The sequence below is a fragment of the Osmerus mordax genome, chromosome 16 (assembly GCF_038355195.1).
Source record: "Osmerus mordax isolate fOsmMor3 chromosome 16, fOsmMor3.pri, whole genome shotgun sequence".
Taxonomy (NCBI): Eukaryota; Metazoa; Chordata; class Actinopteri; order Osmeriformes; family Osmeridae; genus Osmerus; species Osmerus mordax.
In genome coordinates, this window is record NC_090065.1 from 5,454,833 (window position 1) to 5,469,489 (window position 14,657).

Here is a 14,657-nt window from a genome sequence, read left to right on the forward strand (position 1 = left end):
TATCAATAATTTTAACAATTTAAATCGACAATATTAGATTAATTAGGGAACGGTTGAAGTTCAGGTGAGCAATACCAGACAATTCATGACACACTGACGAAAGTTACAGACGACACAGTCACCATACACACTTGAAGGGAGGGGGGTGTTTGTTATTGGTGGTGACGTATCACCGCCCTCAGCCCCCACCGCGGAGGCTTGTCTGTGCAAATCCGAGACTGGTCGTTCGTTCAGTGTATATTCTGGTCGTTATGGCGGAGGGACGTGGAGAGCTACCGCCTCAGCCGCCGCTTCATCTCTCTTTACCCCCGGCAAGCAAGCGACCGTGCTTGCGCCCGGCTCCTCGAGGTCCTGGTCCGGGGCCTGGACATGGTTTTTCTAACTCCCGCTATCGTAGCCCGGAATCTCTGTTGGACTGCGCTGCAAAAGCCGTAGCGGAGAAATGGGCCTTCGAGAGGGTGGAGGAGCGCTTCGAACGGATCCCAGAGCCTGTACAGCGCCGCATAGTATACTGGTCCTTTCCGAGGAACGAAAGGGAAATATGTATGTATTCATCGTTTCAGTGCCGTGTTGCCGGCGAGGAAGGTCCGGCGGCAGGCGCAGGAGCCCCCGCTGGATCTGGGTCTACCCCCGGAGGAGTTCCCAGCAGTACGACGGGTACCACAGGGACAGGGGGCACAGGAGATGGACTGCCTTTCCGTAGGGGCATCCGGCTTTTGGAGACCGGTTGTGTAGAGAATGTATTACAAGTCGGTAAGTGGAACAAATTCAGTTTTTTATAACAGTACCCACATGTGATGCACCTAGCCCCATTACCTTGATCAAGAAGGACACCTCGTAGTTTTACCCGAGAAAGCTATTGAAGTTTTCAAATACCATGAAAAGTAGGAAAACTCAGTATTATGACGATTTATGTCACTCATTAAACTGCTTCAAATATTCTTGCCAGAATAAATTGTTTAGTCTATCACCAACAGTTGCTTTACGAATTCATATGGCTATAACATTTCTTGATAAGAGCAAGGATAGTCTACAACATCGGTCCGTATCAGCTGCTGTTTAAAAATTAAAGGTCTGTCCGTTGCCTTTGTGTTAGTCGTTGTTAGTGGCTCCTTAACCAAATTTTACGTTTTTACGCATAATCTTTGAGTCTACAGTTTGAAATACAAATCGACATTTTCACAACCCCCAAGCTTTGCCACGCTTAAATTAGCCCAGGCTACGTTGTTGAGTCGATCCAGGCTATGTGCTGGCAACAATCAGCACTTTTTTTTCCTCTCTCTCGTCGGGGCTATTGAAGGCAACCCTTTCAGTGCGCGGAGAGGGATGAAGCATAGGCTACGCGGATACAATAGATCACCATTAGCGGCAGTTTTCTATGCATTTGTTTTAATCATAGCACTCATTTATGTTTAGTATTGGTGAAGGGTTGGCGATGTTTAGGACAAAGACAGTTATTGAGTCTCTTGTTATAATTAAGCCAACATAATCCGCTTTGATCCAAATCCCATATCTTTTGTTTATTTGCTCGTTGGACAGGACAAAGGAACGTAGTTACTGTAGTGAAGAAAATATTTGCGCGTGTGCGATCATGCATTGGCCAAGTTTGGATGAATCAGTGCCTTCCATTCGACTAAATCATATTTGTGCCGGGAAGCAAGGCATTTGTCTTTGGCTAGTCTGACTGCTACACAATAGCTTTCCAGTTGAGATGATCGATATCCGTCTCGCATTTCCAAGGCAATCATTGCAGAATAGCCACACTGCCGTTGGGGTAATTTCAAACAAAGGGATGTTTCGCGAGTAGCGATCTTTACCGAATTAATGTTACATTGTATGAATCTACCACTGTTTAAGCATGAAAGTGTTTTAAGAAATAATGTATTTCCATAAACCACTGGACTTCGCAATTGCCCTCTTTTGTTGGGAGCCACATGCGGTTCATGTTCTTTGAGGAGTGGAAGCCGAATAAAGCAGCTTTGGCCGGTCTCCCGGAGTAACCTTAGACCAGTCAACGATTTGTATTCTATTCAACGTTAGGTTGAAAAGTAGTATTGAGGTTATTATATAAAGTTGTGTTGGTTGTAGGTAGAAAATGTGTTGTTTAAGATAACGTGTAGCTATTTATATCAATATAATGTTGTAGCTTAAAACCAATAGGCTTTAACACACAAAAGGAAATACATTCAAACCATGTGGGGCCATTAACCCCCCTTCTCATCCCTCCAAAATGTGCATTTATTTATAAAGGCATCTGCTAGGGTGTGTGGTAAAGCATGATCTCAGTGGGTAGTGAATCCTCTTCTTAGCTTGAAATTTGAGTGACTTACTGCCAGGAAACTATTCCAGACCTACCAGACAGTCATGGATTTTAGGATCCCCCAAGGTCATCAAAGACTGCTCAAATCTCAGGGTCATAGATATAACTTAAGGTTCTCTGGCTTAAGTAACAAGCTAGCAAGCTAACTATGAAGGTAGTGTCAGTGGGGTTGGAGAATAAACAGTCCATTCTGTCCTGGGTTTGGATCCTTCCTGTTGCGCCTTGTTCAGTTGACACTGACAGTACTAGATACCAGGCCTGATGACCTGTTGTCCACTTCTAGTCTATTTTTTCATCTACATTCCTTTCCTCTACTCTCTCTTTCCCTCTTCCTGTTTTCTCAGGCCAGCCCCATCACCTTGTCACCTGGGCTGTAACTCAGCTATGAACAATACAAGTTAAATCCCTTACTCTGCTTTTTGGCTTTACAAATATTGCACCACATTGTTGGCAGTTAATGTGAACTGTGGATCAAGATCTTGTCGGTGAACCCCAAAGGATTGCCATTTATAGTATGTTGTCTTAGAATACGCAGATGTAAGGGCGCAGATCGGCCATGGATGAGAGATGGGGTTTGGCTTGTAGATAAAAGCTTTTGTCTGGCATGCATAGCCTCATAGGCCTACTGTCTGCTATTGAACACAAGCTAATCACCGCATTGGCCTGCACTGATAATCTTCCCTGGGGTTTAAGTCATTATTAGAATAATCAAAGCTAGTTGTGTGTGTGAGCATAAATGTGTGTGTACGTGTAATCCCCCCATCCCCCACACACACGAAGTGTAGCCCCCCACGCTAGTCTTATAAAGTCCTCAGAGATAGAGGGAGAGAGATGGGGGCGGGGGGGGGGGGGGGGGGTTGGGGGGGGGGTTCCAGCTTTTAGTCAGGCCTCAGGATTATTGGGTCATGCTTTGTTACCCAGCTGTAGAAAAACCCTTGTTCACAGACAGGAGAACCGGGCTGTGTGTGTGTGTGAGGGTGTGAGGGTGTATGGTGTTGCGTAAAGCCATGGTATCCCCCTTTAAAGGGTGACTGACTTCTACCGAGACAAAACCAGAGCTCAAAAGGATTAGACCTGTGCTCACGCACGGTAAAGTCAACTTCAAACTTTTCCCCTGGTGTGTGCTTTCTTTCCTTAGGGATGTGAGGTTTGATTGATGTTTAAATAGTCTCTGATATGTGACTACCAATGATGTTATATCTCTTACTAAATAATCTTACTCTGGGGTTGATAGGAAGTGACATCACCATTTGGTAAATTCCCACCACCTCAAACATCCCCACCAAAGCCAGGTCCTGTAGCCCATATTGGGGTGACTCAGCCAGGCATCATCATCCCCACCTCTCCCCCTGGGCTGATTGTGGAACAGTCAAAGGTTTAATGTAGCTCAGCCAAGTAGGATCCCCTCTTTGCTTTTCCTGACTTGACGTCTCATTTGTAATGCCTGTATTTTGGAAAGTATTTGCAGTTTCCTAAGACATGGGGAAACATGGTTGTTGTTTGAGTTCATCAGTTCTGGTTAATACTGAGGTTGAACAGCTGCCTTTGTTACGTGCCTGTATGTTCCTGTCTATTGGTATCTCCTTCCATTTTTGGCACTGAAGGAAGTGGAAAAGTTTGGTTCACCTAAAGTCACAACACATCACCTCCCCTCAAACATATGTCTACATGTCCACCTGTCTACATGTTGGTTTGTGGAGACCTTAACTCACGTGTCCACATGTTCGTCCCATCCAAGAGTACAGTGGATAACGTGTCCATCTACAGTGCCGTAAGATCCGAACACTCAAGGCTTTCAAAGGAGTTGTGTTGAGCCATATATTAATTTGTTTCTCCACAGTGATGTCATTTGCTAACGAGGCCTAGATACGGTATTCTCAGCTCTCCTTTCCCCGAGTGGTACTGTCATTTCTGCCTTTGTATTCGGGACACATCTTATTCAGAGCCATCGCCGTTTAACAAGGGACCCCTGATTCGGCCCGTCTCCCATCACCCAGACAGACAATATTTAATCAAGGTAATTAATTCCATGCCTGCAAGTCTCAAAGAAAATCAGTAAAACAAACCTTCTCTCCACACTTATTAGCACTCAGGTTTTGAAGGACACAGCCATTAAGAGCCTGTTTTTGTCTTTATCAAAGGATGGAAATGAATTTGATCGAGGGGGGAAGGGTGGAGGTTGGTGGGGGGGGTGGGGGGGGGGTGCTTATGGAAAAGCTTTCATCGGCACTAAGCGGAGCGGAATAGTCCATGTGGTGGAGCTAGGTGGGAGAGCACGCTCACAACTCCCCTTTACCTGCCTTCCCGACATTGCTGCGCTGGATGGCTGCGTCCTCAGACAGCCCAGAGGACATGGCCTTGTTCAGGAGGGCTGGAGCTAGGGAGAGTGGGCAAGGTTGACTGGTCCCTTCCTCTCTGGGAATTGATATCTGAACTTTGTATTGATCTCACTTTGTATTGATCTCATAAGATGCACCATTGATCATTCTTACCCACTCTCCTCTCTAACCTTGCTCTTAGACAGATCCCAATCACTTTTGCTTAGCCAACACACTTACATGAATTGGTCTCTGTATAAATGAACCGTTTGGTGCAAGACTACATACACTACATAGGAGTACAAGACTTTGTACTCCTGCTAGTTCATTTCTGTGTGTCAACTCAGACTAGCAAACAACAGCACAGAGACCCCAGCTCTATCTACAACTTCTCTCAACATGCTTCTTGCGTGTCTCACGTGTCGGCTCATTCTCAGAAGAATCGTCTGTCTTTGTAGTATGAGCTGGGTACACACACCCGTCCAGCTGATCAATAACGACCTTGCCCTGTTGGCTTAAATGCTGCTCCGACCTGATAGCCTCTCCTGAGAGTTTATCAGCCACACATATGAAAAAAGGGCCTCGAGCACATGTGTTTTACAGTGTCCTCGTCTTATCACGCGTGTGTATGTGTGTGAGGAAAGGGGAGGGGGGGGTGGTTGAAAAATGTAAGGGTGGTTTAAAGAATTTGTTCTTCTGCCCTCGGGCGTGTTCCATGTTGATAATGTTGTAATGTAGCCTGGTGTCTGCCAGAAGCATGCTCTCCACCCTGCATACCTTCTGTTTGCTACAGTATGTCACAATTCACACTCCGCAAACACTTTCCGCATATCTTGGCTATGTTGGCCCCTTACGGCTTGCCGTAGCTCACACATGCTCAGTTTCCTGCCTGCTCAAACACAAGTCAAGGCAACAACAGAACTGGATACTCCATGTGTACTACATGTCTACTACATGTCTGCTATGGGGACGCCCATATCGATCCCCTCAAAACTCCTCTTTTAGCCCTGAAGAGAGAGAGATGTTGCTAGCATCTAAACGGTTATACGTTTGTGATAGCGTGGTGGTTTTCTAGCACAGTTGTATGTGGTTATAACTCCTCAGACTGGTCGTATTATTCACCAAGCCAATGTTATCCCAAGGTGGCTGCTGGTGCTCTATGTGACTCAGTGAAACCAGATTAGATACGATTGTTGGAGAAATCAGAAACGTCCCGTACTTTTCATGTCGAAAACACAGCTCCCCTCTGGAGTGCAGATAGGTTTGTGTTCTACCCTTGGGGAGCTTTATTCCCGAATGGCTGATAGACACTGTGTATTGTTCGTCAGCTGTGTTTGAAGTTGTTCCCGGCCATGTTCTGAAGGTGAGACATAGATTAGTATGAGTTTCTAGGGTGCTGCCTCTATACGTGCCTGGCTTCTGTCCACGTGCGTGTCACTGACAGCTGAGCAGAGGACGGAGGAAGAGAAGGGCTGCTGGACTTGAAAGAGGAGTCCTCCAGACAGACAGACAGACAGACAGGCTGATAGGTCTGTTATGGCCTCATTTGGTTGTAATTGCCTAACAAATGCAAAGGAAGAGCACTAGGGCCTAGCATAAAGAGGGGAGGGAGCCAGCCCTAAGAGAGGGAAGGGCGGTTGGGATACACAATATAGGAGGGAACAGGCAGATCAACTCGTAACCCGGTCTGTACGGTGAGCTGTCTTCCTCGTAGAAGCCGTATCACACGGTATCATTTCTCTCTCTCTCTGTCTGTCTTTCTCTCAGGCGTTCACATCTTTTATGCAGCAGGTTTTGTGTGCTGGCCTGGGAGGGTGTGTTGCCAGTTCACATGGAAACGTAGTTTTCTGCAACTGGACTACAGGAAGGGATAATGTGTATTGAAGAGAAGGGTTCAAATAACCAACAAGAGGTCCAAGGAGAGAGACTGAGGCAGCTATGCGTGAAACCCAATGCAAGCCCCTCTTTCTTTCCTCAGTAATTAATCCCTTAGTTGAAATCCAGCAACTGTTGTCACCTTTTTTCTTGTCTTCTTGGATTCAGCCCGTTCTGAGAACATGTCTCATAAACAAAACTTTATTGAATTGAATCCCTTTTTTTTTGGTCTTTCTTGCCACATGAATAGTCTTCATCTGCTCTGACCTTCTAGTATTGATCAGAGATGACTGAATAGGACTGATTCAAGCAGAATGGCTGAGTTCTGCTAGCTGCACTAAAGCACAGCCCCGAAGTGCAATTGACAGGACGAACACAAAATCCTCTCCAAAAGCACTTGGATGTTCATGATGTCCTAACTAAGCCTGGGAGCTCCAAGCCTCAAACTGAAGGCCAGGCCTGTAGACCAAGGAGACAGAACTTCTGAATAGTTCTCTATTCTGGGTGATGTGTAATGGAAGGTCATTCTGTACATGGACAGCAGCAGAACAAGCCGGTTTTGTTAAGCTGCAGAATGTCCTGGTGGTTGGGGAAGTACATGGAGGTCCATATCTCAGATTGTGAGATTCGAGCTCCTCAAAGGCCATTTAGAATTGACCTTTTCACTCAAGTGTTGTGAAGTTTTCAGCGGTAACCATGGTTTTCATTGTGTCTACTTGTATAGACCCTCGAATGTTATAAATGCCAAGTTATAAATGTAATGTTATAAATGCCATGTTATAGGCCCACAGCACCGACACATCTCCTCTATCTCTCCATGTGAGTTAACAGACACCTAGAGAGTGGCTCTGTTTTCGGTGAGCAGAACGGGTCACACAGTACTGTGTACATTCATGTCTTTTGTCATGCACACTATATGGCATGTGTATTGCGATGACCACAGACAGCAATGTCACACGCCTCGACAAAGGAGCGTCGTTACTGTAAACAAGATGGTAACCCAGAATAGCTGTTACACCTGGCAGTGTTCTGTCAGGGGTTCATTTAGTTGTGTTGTTGTCACGTTAACCATGCAACACGACTACTGGGACTAAAAGAAAATGGGTCCAACAGATTGTTTAGGAAGGTTATTTAGGTGTACATAGTTACCTACAGGAGATGGAATGAATTGGTTTAGGTTTTACAAGATTCTACACCTCTTGTTTGGCTGGGTTGCTTTGCAAATCCAGACAAATGCAATACAGCCAAACTGCTCCACTATTGCAGCAGTATGACATTCAAGCATTCAAGTACCCCTGTAGCAAAAAATGAAACTTTCAGGGAAAAGGTCCTTTTTTATTGTTCAATTGGTGCAGTTGTAACAGGAGGGCTGTTTTATGGAGCACTTGCAGATATAACTGTCTGCTATTATTGCATGTTAGGGTCCCGGTCCACTAGCATTATACAGCTGCATTTTAGTGTTTACCAGAAATGTGTAGCTGGAAGGTAGATTTGAGTTATTATCCACTCTCAAAGTGAGCCCTGTTTTTGCAGGAGTGAACGTCTCTCTGTGGTGAATATTGATAGCCTCCTCCAAGTCTGGTGGTGGTTGTAGAAATGCTGCATAATTGTATGGGGGAGGGAGCTTGTTCCCCAGCTCTTGTACTAAATGAACATAATGCAAATACCAATGGCAAAGTACCCCTCTATCTCTGTCTCTCTGTCTCTCTCTCTCTCTGTCTCTCCCCCTTCCTTCCTCCCCTCTTTTCCAATCCAGGCTCTAATGACAGGCCTGTGTGTTTCTGCAGTGGCTGTGCTGATATGGCCCATTAGGCACTTGCTTCTCCCAGGCAGCCAGATGAATGAACAGACGACTGCAGGAGAAGGGGGGACATGCGGGGCGAAGGAGGGGGGAGTGAAGGGCGGGGGCAGAGTCAATAACTAACCTGTCACCTCCCCCACCCCCCACCAGCAGGGACAAAAAGCCAAAGCGCCCGGGCGAGGGGAAAACGAAGGGAGGGGCCTCATCGCACTCTGCCACTGGCTGATACCTGGAGACAGGGAGAGGGAGGGAGGCCATGGAAGGTGCCTAGTGATAGTAGATGGAGTTAAGCCAAAGGAGGAAGCTCAGGGCCCGCACACACAGACGGATGGGATCAGACGAGACAATCTCCATCCCTTCCCCACCGGCCCCGCCTCCTGCTCCGGGCCCCGCCCAGCACCGGGCGTGATTAATGTGTCCAGCAGCCGTAGGGCTGCGTCTGGTCTGGGCCCCTCGCCCTCTGTCACAACCCCCGCCTTAAGTTCCCCTCGGCAAGCCCTCCCCCCTCCTTGGCACTCGCCCCTCCCAAACAGGCCTCTCCAGGCAGCCCCTATCTTCTCCCACTTATCTCCCTCCCTTCCTCCTTCCCTCGTACCCAAACAAAGGTGCCTGAGCAGCCGAGGCCGTCTGGAGATGTCGTTTAGTAACATGGCTGCCGACGCTCCACAGCTTCCCCTGTGGGCAGAGGAGGGGGAACTCACAGAGCCCTCCCCAGAAACAAGCCCTCGAAACCCCAGGACAGCATCCGCTTCCTTCCTGTCAGGCGGGCCTCCAGATAGATGCGTCTGAAAGCTTTGTATTTTGTGAACTATGTACATTGCATTTGCATAGCGAAACAATCCACTTCAAAGGAGCCACTGGCGTGTTGCTGTGGAGACATAAATATTTAAGAGCACAGCTCGATTGCCCCCGATGGAGGCAGAGGCTCTTTTGATTTTGTGGATGACCACAGTAGATGTGGAAGTGTGCGCTTGTGCATTTGTGTGTTGGGTGAGTCGAGGGATTCTGATCGTTGTCATGGTATAATAGGATCAGGGTGCCCTCTCTGCAGCCTGAACTGCTTGGCTACCCTAGGCCTGTTAGTCTGCCTTAGCTGAGCTACTGCAGTGTGTGTGTGTGTGTGCTTGTGTGTATGTGTGTGTGAGAGTCTCCTAAACCTCTTGTACTGCTGAGAGGGACTCTGATCGGGCAGGTTGTGCTGGTCAGCTAAATTGCACACAGCTAAAGTTATTCATCCACCAGGTCCGTTCATCCAACACGTTGTCACCCGAATAGAGTTCCAGTTCTGAGCATTCAGTCCCAAGCAATTGATAGAGGAAGAGGAACGGTCAGCTAAACCCTGTGACGTCTAGCCCTGATCCCAGCCTTCTAGCACACATGCGGGAGAATAAACCGATCACACCAGGCCATGGTCACTCGTCAATCAGTAACTAGCCACCCTCCCCCCCTCTCCCCAAACACACACACACACATGCGCACGCACACACCAACACACCATGTGCGTTTGTTTAGATCTATCAGTATGGATCTCCAGGGTTAATAACTACCATTAGTTTGCTCCCCTCTTGGCTGTAGACATTTTAACAGGCGGGTCACATACACTGCATGGATCAATGATTCCATGTGAGCTCCGAGCAGTTTGGTTTCTCTGGGTGACTGAGGAAAAGACCGGGCCTTCATGTCTAACATGATGGTTATTAGCTAGCTCGCTAACTGTTGGTGCCTGACCTCAGGTGTCCGGTCAGGGTTTTTTTTTATGTGTGGTCCTTCAAACTGGTTCCGTGAGGAACCATGTTTTTGGGGGGAGACGGGAAAAATTCAATCCTGAACTCCTCTCCCCAACTATCCCACCCCCCTACACAGTAGCAATCCTAACGTGGATCTTCTTCCTTTTTTATTTTAAATTCTAATTTTCACCTAGTTTAATTTAGCCTCAGAAAGAAAGATTGGGTCGCACCAAGCACTTTTCTTCTGCCTAGCCAGCAGAATTTGCCAGTGTGTGTGTTTAAAAGTGTTGTGTGTGTGTTATCTTCAGAATAAAACTGCCTGCTGTAACAATAGGATTAAAGCTCAACAGATGAAAAAGGCAATTAAACATGATCTAATCAGATTTCTTTGTGGAGAGGAAGGGGGAGGGATTATATATATACTCTATATATATAGAGAGAGTTCTGACAAGGTGAGAAGTCAGAAGGAGTCATAGTGATATGTGACCAAGTCATCTGTTGTTGTTTCCATGCAGCAGTGTGTGTGTGTGTGTGTGTGTGTGTGTGTGTTTGTGTGTGTATGTACAGCATGTGTGTGTGGATGCATTTGCTTCCTTCTCATGTTTTGAGAATATGTATCTTTTGAACAGATAAGCAATTTACCATCTCCATGTCCAAATGAAAAATCCTTGCATGAACATGATTGTGGCATTAGCCCCTATGCTGCATAAAGGACATTAGAAGATGACTGATCTCCATGGCACTGCATTGACGGATTCAATCTGGCCCTGTATTGAAGCAGCACCATACACAATTTGTTTTCATCAACAGAAAATGGTAGATAATCCAGGCCACACAAAGGCAGCCTAATGAAAGGCTATGCCTGCCTGTGGCCATGCCTACCCTATCAGCCCTGCCTACACCAGCTCCAAGCTGAAAACAGGTGCTTCCCTCTCTTCACACTGAATAACCCATTTTAAAGAATATTCATGACCGCTACCTTTCATCGTTTTTTCATCACTTGATTCCAGGGGCAGTGAAAAGGGTGAGATGGAGGGAGGGAATGAAAGGGGAAAAAAAGAATAAGGAAAACGTCAGCAAGTAAATCAGTGTGTGATTGAAGAGGCCTTTTCTGGATAATTCTGTTTGATTGGAGACTCAGGCTTTCATTATGAGCCCTCAGTCCAACAGGGAGAAGACGTCTTCTTCTATGCTCTCTCTCTCTCTCTCTCTCTCTCTCTCTCTCTCTCTCTCTCTCTCTCTCTCTCTCTCTCTCTCTCTCTCTCTCTCTCTCTCTCTCTCTATCTATCTCTCTATCTCTCCCCCCCATGTCTGTCTCACCCTCTCTCTGTTCTCCACCTCTCCTCTCATCTGGCTGTCATAGGATCTTTCCAACTCTCCCCAGCAGAAGACTCTTTGTCTCCTCCCCTCCTCCCCTCCTCCTCCCTCTCTCGTTGTGCCCGTTTCAGCCAGGCCTTGACAGGAGTCAGCAGGAATGCAGCGCTCAGAGCTCCGCAGGGCTGGCGGTGATGATGGAACCCTCTGTAGGCTCGGCTGATTTGGGCAGGCTTGTTTTCCAGTGTTGAACGTTTTTTCAGAACCTTTCCAAGTCGATAGAACGGGGTTTTTCGGTCAAGAATAGGTATGAGACAATAGGATTGGTTAAAGAAGTCCATCTTAGTCAAAGCCAGGTCTGCATTCTCTGTGGACCATGTGCGGCTTCGGATTTGCACACTGGCTCCTACCTGACTGGCAATTAGCCAGCTCACTTGTTTTTCTGGGCAACCCTTCACTGATCTTTCTCTGTATTCTGAGTCAGTCGCTACATAATTGACAGGGCTAATGTAAAACATACAGTGTAGCTTGAAACCGTTGTGTGAGTCAGGTGGCTGAGCGGTGAGGGAGTCGGACTAGTAATCCAAAGGTTGCCAGTTTGATTCCCGGTCATGCCAACTGACGCTGTGTCCTTGGGCAAGTCACTTCACCCTACTTGCCTCGGGGGAATGTCCCTGTACTTACTGTAAGTTGCTCTGGATAAGAGCGTCTGCTAAATGTAAATGTATTCTTATGGAATGACACTACAAATGTCTTCAAAGTGATCTGTAACTTTCCACAGAGTACGACTGATTCTTTTTGTTCTTGAAACAACCACGCTGAATATCTGCTCCCGTGCACTGCAGCCCTGGGCCAGTGCAAAACCTACTTGTCACCTGAAATGGGCCCTGTTTAGGCTTTGAAAATCAAAGGTGTGCTACGCTGTTCGGACTCCCTCCTGCAACAAAGGCTTGCTATGCCGGGAAGCCCTAAGGGGAGGGGGGGGGGGGGGTTCAGGGCCGCTTAGGAGGACATACTGAACTATCATCAGACCTCATCAACTGTTCAGACCCATTTCTCACACACACATCACCATCCTGCCACCATTTTGTCCACATAATTAGACCAACCAAACTGTGACAAGTGATAGGACAGGGCGACACTGTCACAAAACGAAACACAAACACTATTACTAATTATATGTAATGGATTGATTGATCGCCAGAACCTGCATTGTGATACTGCGTGTTGCTAGGTGACATTCAGACCACTGCTTGGGGGGGAAGTCTGGGGTATTCTGTCAAGCCTCGCTGGTGACGAGAAGGCTGAAGAATGTCTTTGATATAGAAGATGACGACTCATCGAGCTAGCTTCAAGAAACCTGTCTGGACACTGCTCTAATAGTGTCTATACACAGCTGCTGGTTAAAAGAGACAAGACAAATGACTGCTCTATTGTGTACCTGTGCATATGTTGTTGTGTGCCTCCTTGTGTGTGTGTGTGTGTATGTGTGTGTGTGTCTCCCTCCCTCTCGTCTTTTCCCAGTAGTATCGGTTATATCTGGGGAGTTTGTGGGTTTCCCCCGGCAGTCTCCCTGTTCTCCCTCAGGTCCTCCATCTCCCTATCCAGTACACCGATAGACCAATAGCAGACTGGCTCAGATGTGTCACCAAAAAGCCCCTCATCTATCAAGTCCAGTGTAACACCACAATGCTTACCTGCCTCTCCATTTCCCCCAGTTTGAAAACCTAGAGCCGGTCTTTGTAGCTGCAGCCTTGAGCCTTTGTATCCTCCACGACTTCAAAGTATGGCCTTCCTCCTCCCAAGTAGAGGACAGTGGATTTCTATTATAGTACCGTCAATGGTTGAACAACGTAAGAGGGGATATTTGAGACCCAGCCTCTCCTTTTACACATTGTCCTTCTGACACGGCCAGTCTCTGCTCTGATCAGCCATGCAGTCCCCTGGATAGACTCCATTTTGGGTCAAAGACGGACTGTGTCGTTTCAGAGTGGAGTAGTATATCTGTCTTGAGATTGTCATTGGACAGTCACAGCTCAATACACTACCAAGCAACTATTCTAAGGAGCACTGAGGCATGCTAGGTTATAACTGTGTGTGTGTGGGTGGGTGGGTGTGCATGCTTACCCATGGTGATTGGACGAGAAAAGAAAAAAATCCCCCTTTCATCTAATTTGTCTATTAATAACTGCAGAGTCGCACTCTTTTCCTTCCTTCCTCCCCCCCCTCCCTCCCTCCCTCCCTCCCTCCCTCCCTGCATTATTAACAAGCCCTCCCAATTAAGAGGGGTGAGGCGACTCTGGAGGATATTTGTTCAGGTAAGATCTCTGATTAGCATATCTGATGGATCTACCTTCACACGCTGATTAAACCCTTCCAATGTCCTGGGGCGCCCCCCCCCTCGTCCCCCCCGTCCCGTCCCCAGAGCAGCCCACCAAAAGCGGCCCAGAGACCAGGCCTGGATGCTCAGGCTTAGAACAGCTCACTGCTGGGCAGAGGATGGTGACAGTGGAGTTAGCGTAGCATTTGCAATAAGTTAGCCCTATATCAGCCTCATATTAACTGTATTGTCCGTTAGGAACGAGCACAGTGCATGCTAGCACAGCCTGGCTCAGCCCCACTGCTGCCTGCCTGCCTGCCTGTTTGCCTGAACCCCTGTGGGAAGAAGCTGCTGTTTTCTCAATCTGTTCATTAATTCATTTCTTATTAGGACGTGGATAACAGGATTAGTGTGCTTAGCATCCAGGGGACAGAGGGGAGGCAGGGTACCCTCCCACTGCAAGTCAACCTCCCGGAGACAATGGTTAGCCATTGGTCACAGTGTGTGTGTGTGTCAGGACAACTCTCTCACGCACACACATGCATGCTCACTAGCATGCCCCAGCTTTGTACAGGAGTGTGGGAGGAGAAGTGTTGACTCATCGGGCCGTGTCCAGCCCCCCACGTTGAGCTTGGATTCTGAGTCTTGTCAGAGTCGGTGTGTGGTACCTTATAAATAGTGGGTGTGGTACTGTTGGGTTTTTACCCCTTTTAAAGTTTGCCTAGTCTGAGTGTGTGTTAGTGTTCCTCTGTGTGTGTGTGTGTGTGTCTGTGAGTTATGTGTTAGTGTACTTGTGTGTGTCCGTGAGTGTGTGCTAGCGTGTTTTGTATCCGTGAAGGTCAACCTCGGAGCTGTCTTCCCTGTTGTCCTCACATGAGCTGTGGGAGCTACCGGTCTGCGTTGGTGGATTCTGGCTCTGTGAGTGATTAGCAAGGTCTGGCTGGTTGGCAGGGCAGCTGTAGAGCGCCTCTGTGGACTTGAT

At 47.4% G+C, this 14,657-nt stretch overlaps 1 protein-coding gene across 1 annotated transcript in view; it reads left to right on the forward strand.

Moving 5' to 3' along the window:
* Positions 1-251: 251 nt before the first annotated feature.
* zswim5 (zinc finger, SWIM-type containing 5) overlaps positions 252-14,657 on the forward strand; it is a 37,074-nt gene continuing 22,668 nt past the window's right edge. The window contains exon 1 of the mRNA XM_067253719.1: positions 252-753. Coding sequence (XP_067109820.1) covers positions 252-753 — 502 coding nt within the window. The remainder of the gene's footprint in view (positions 754-14,657) is intronic.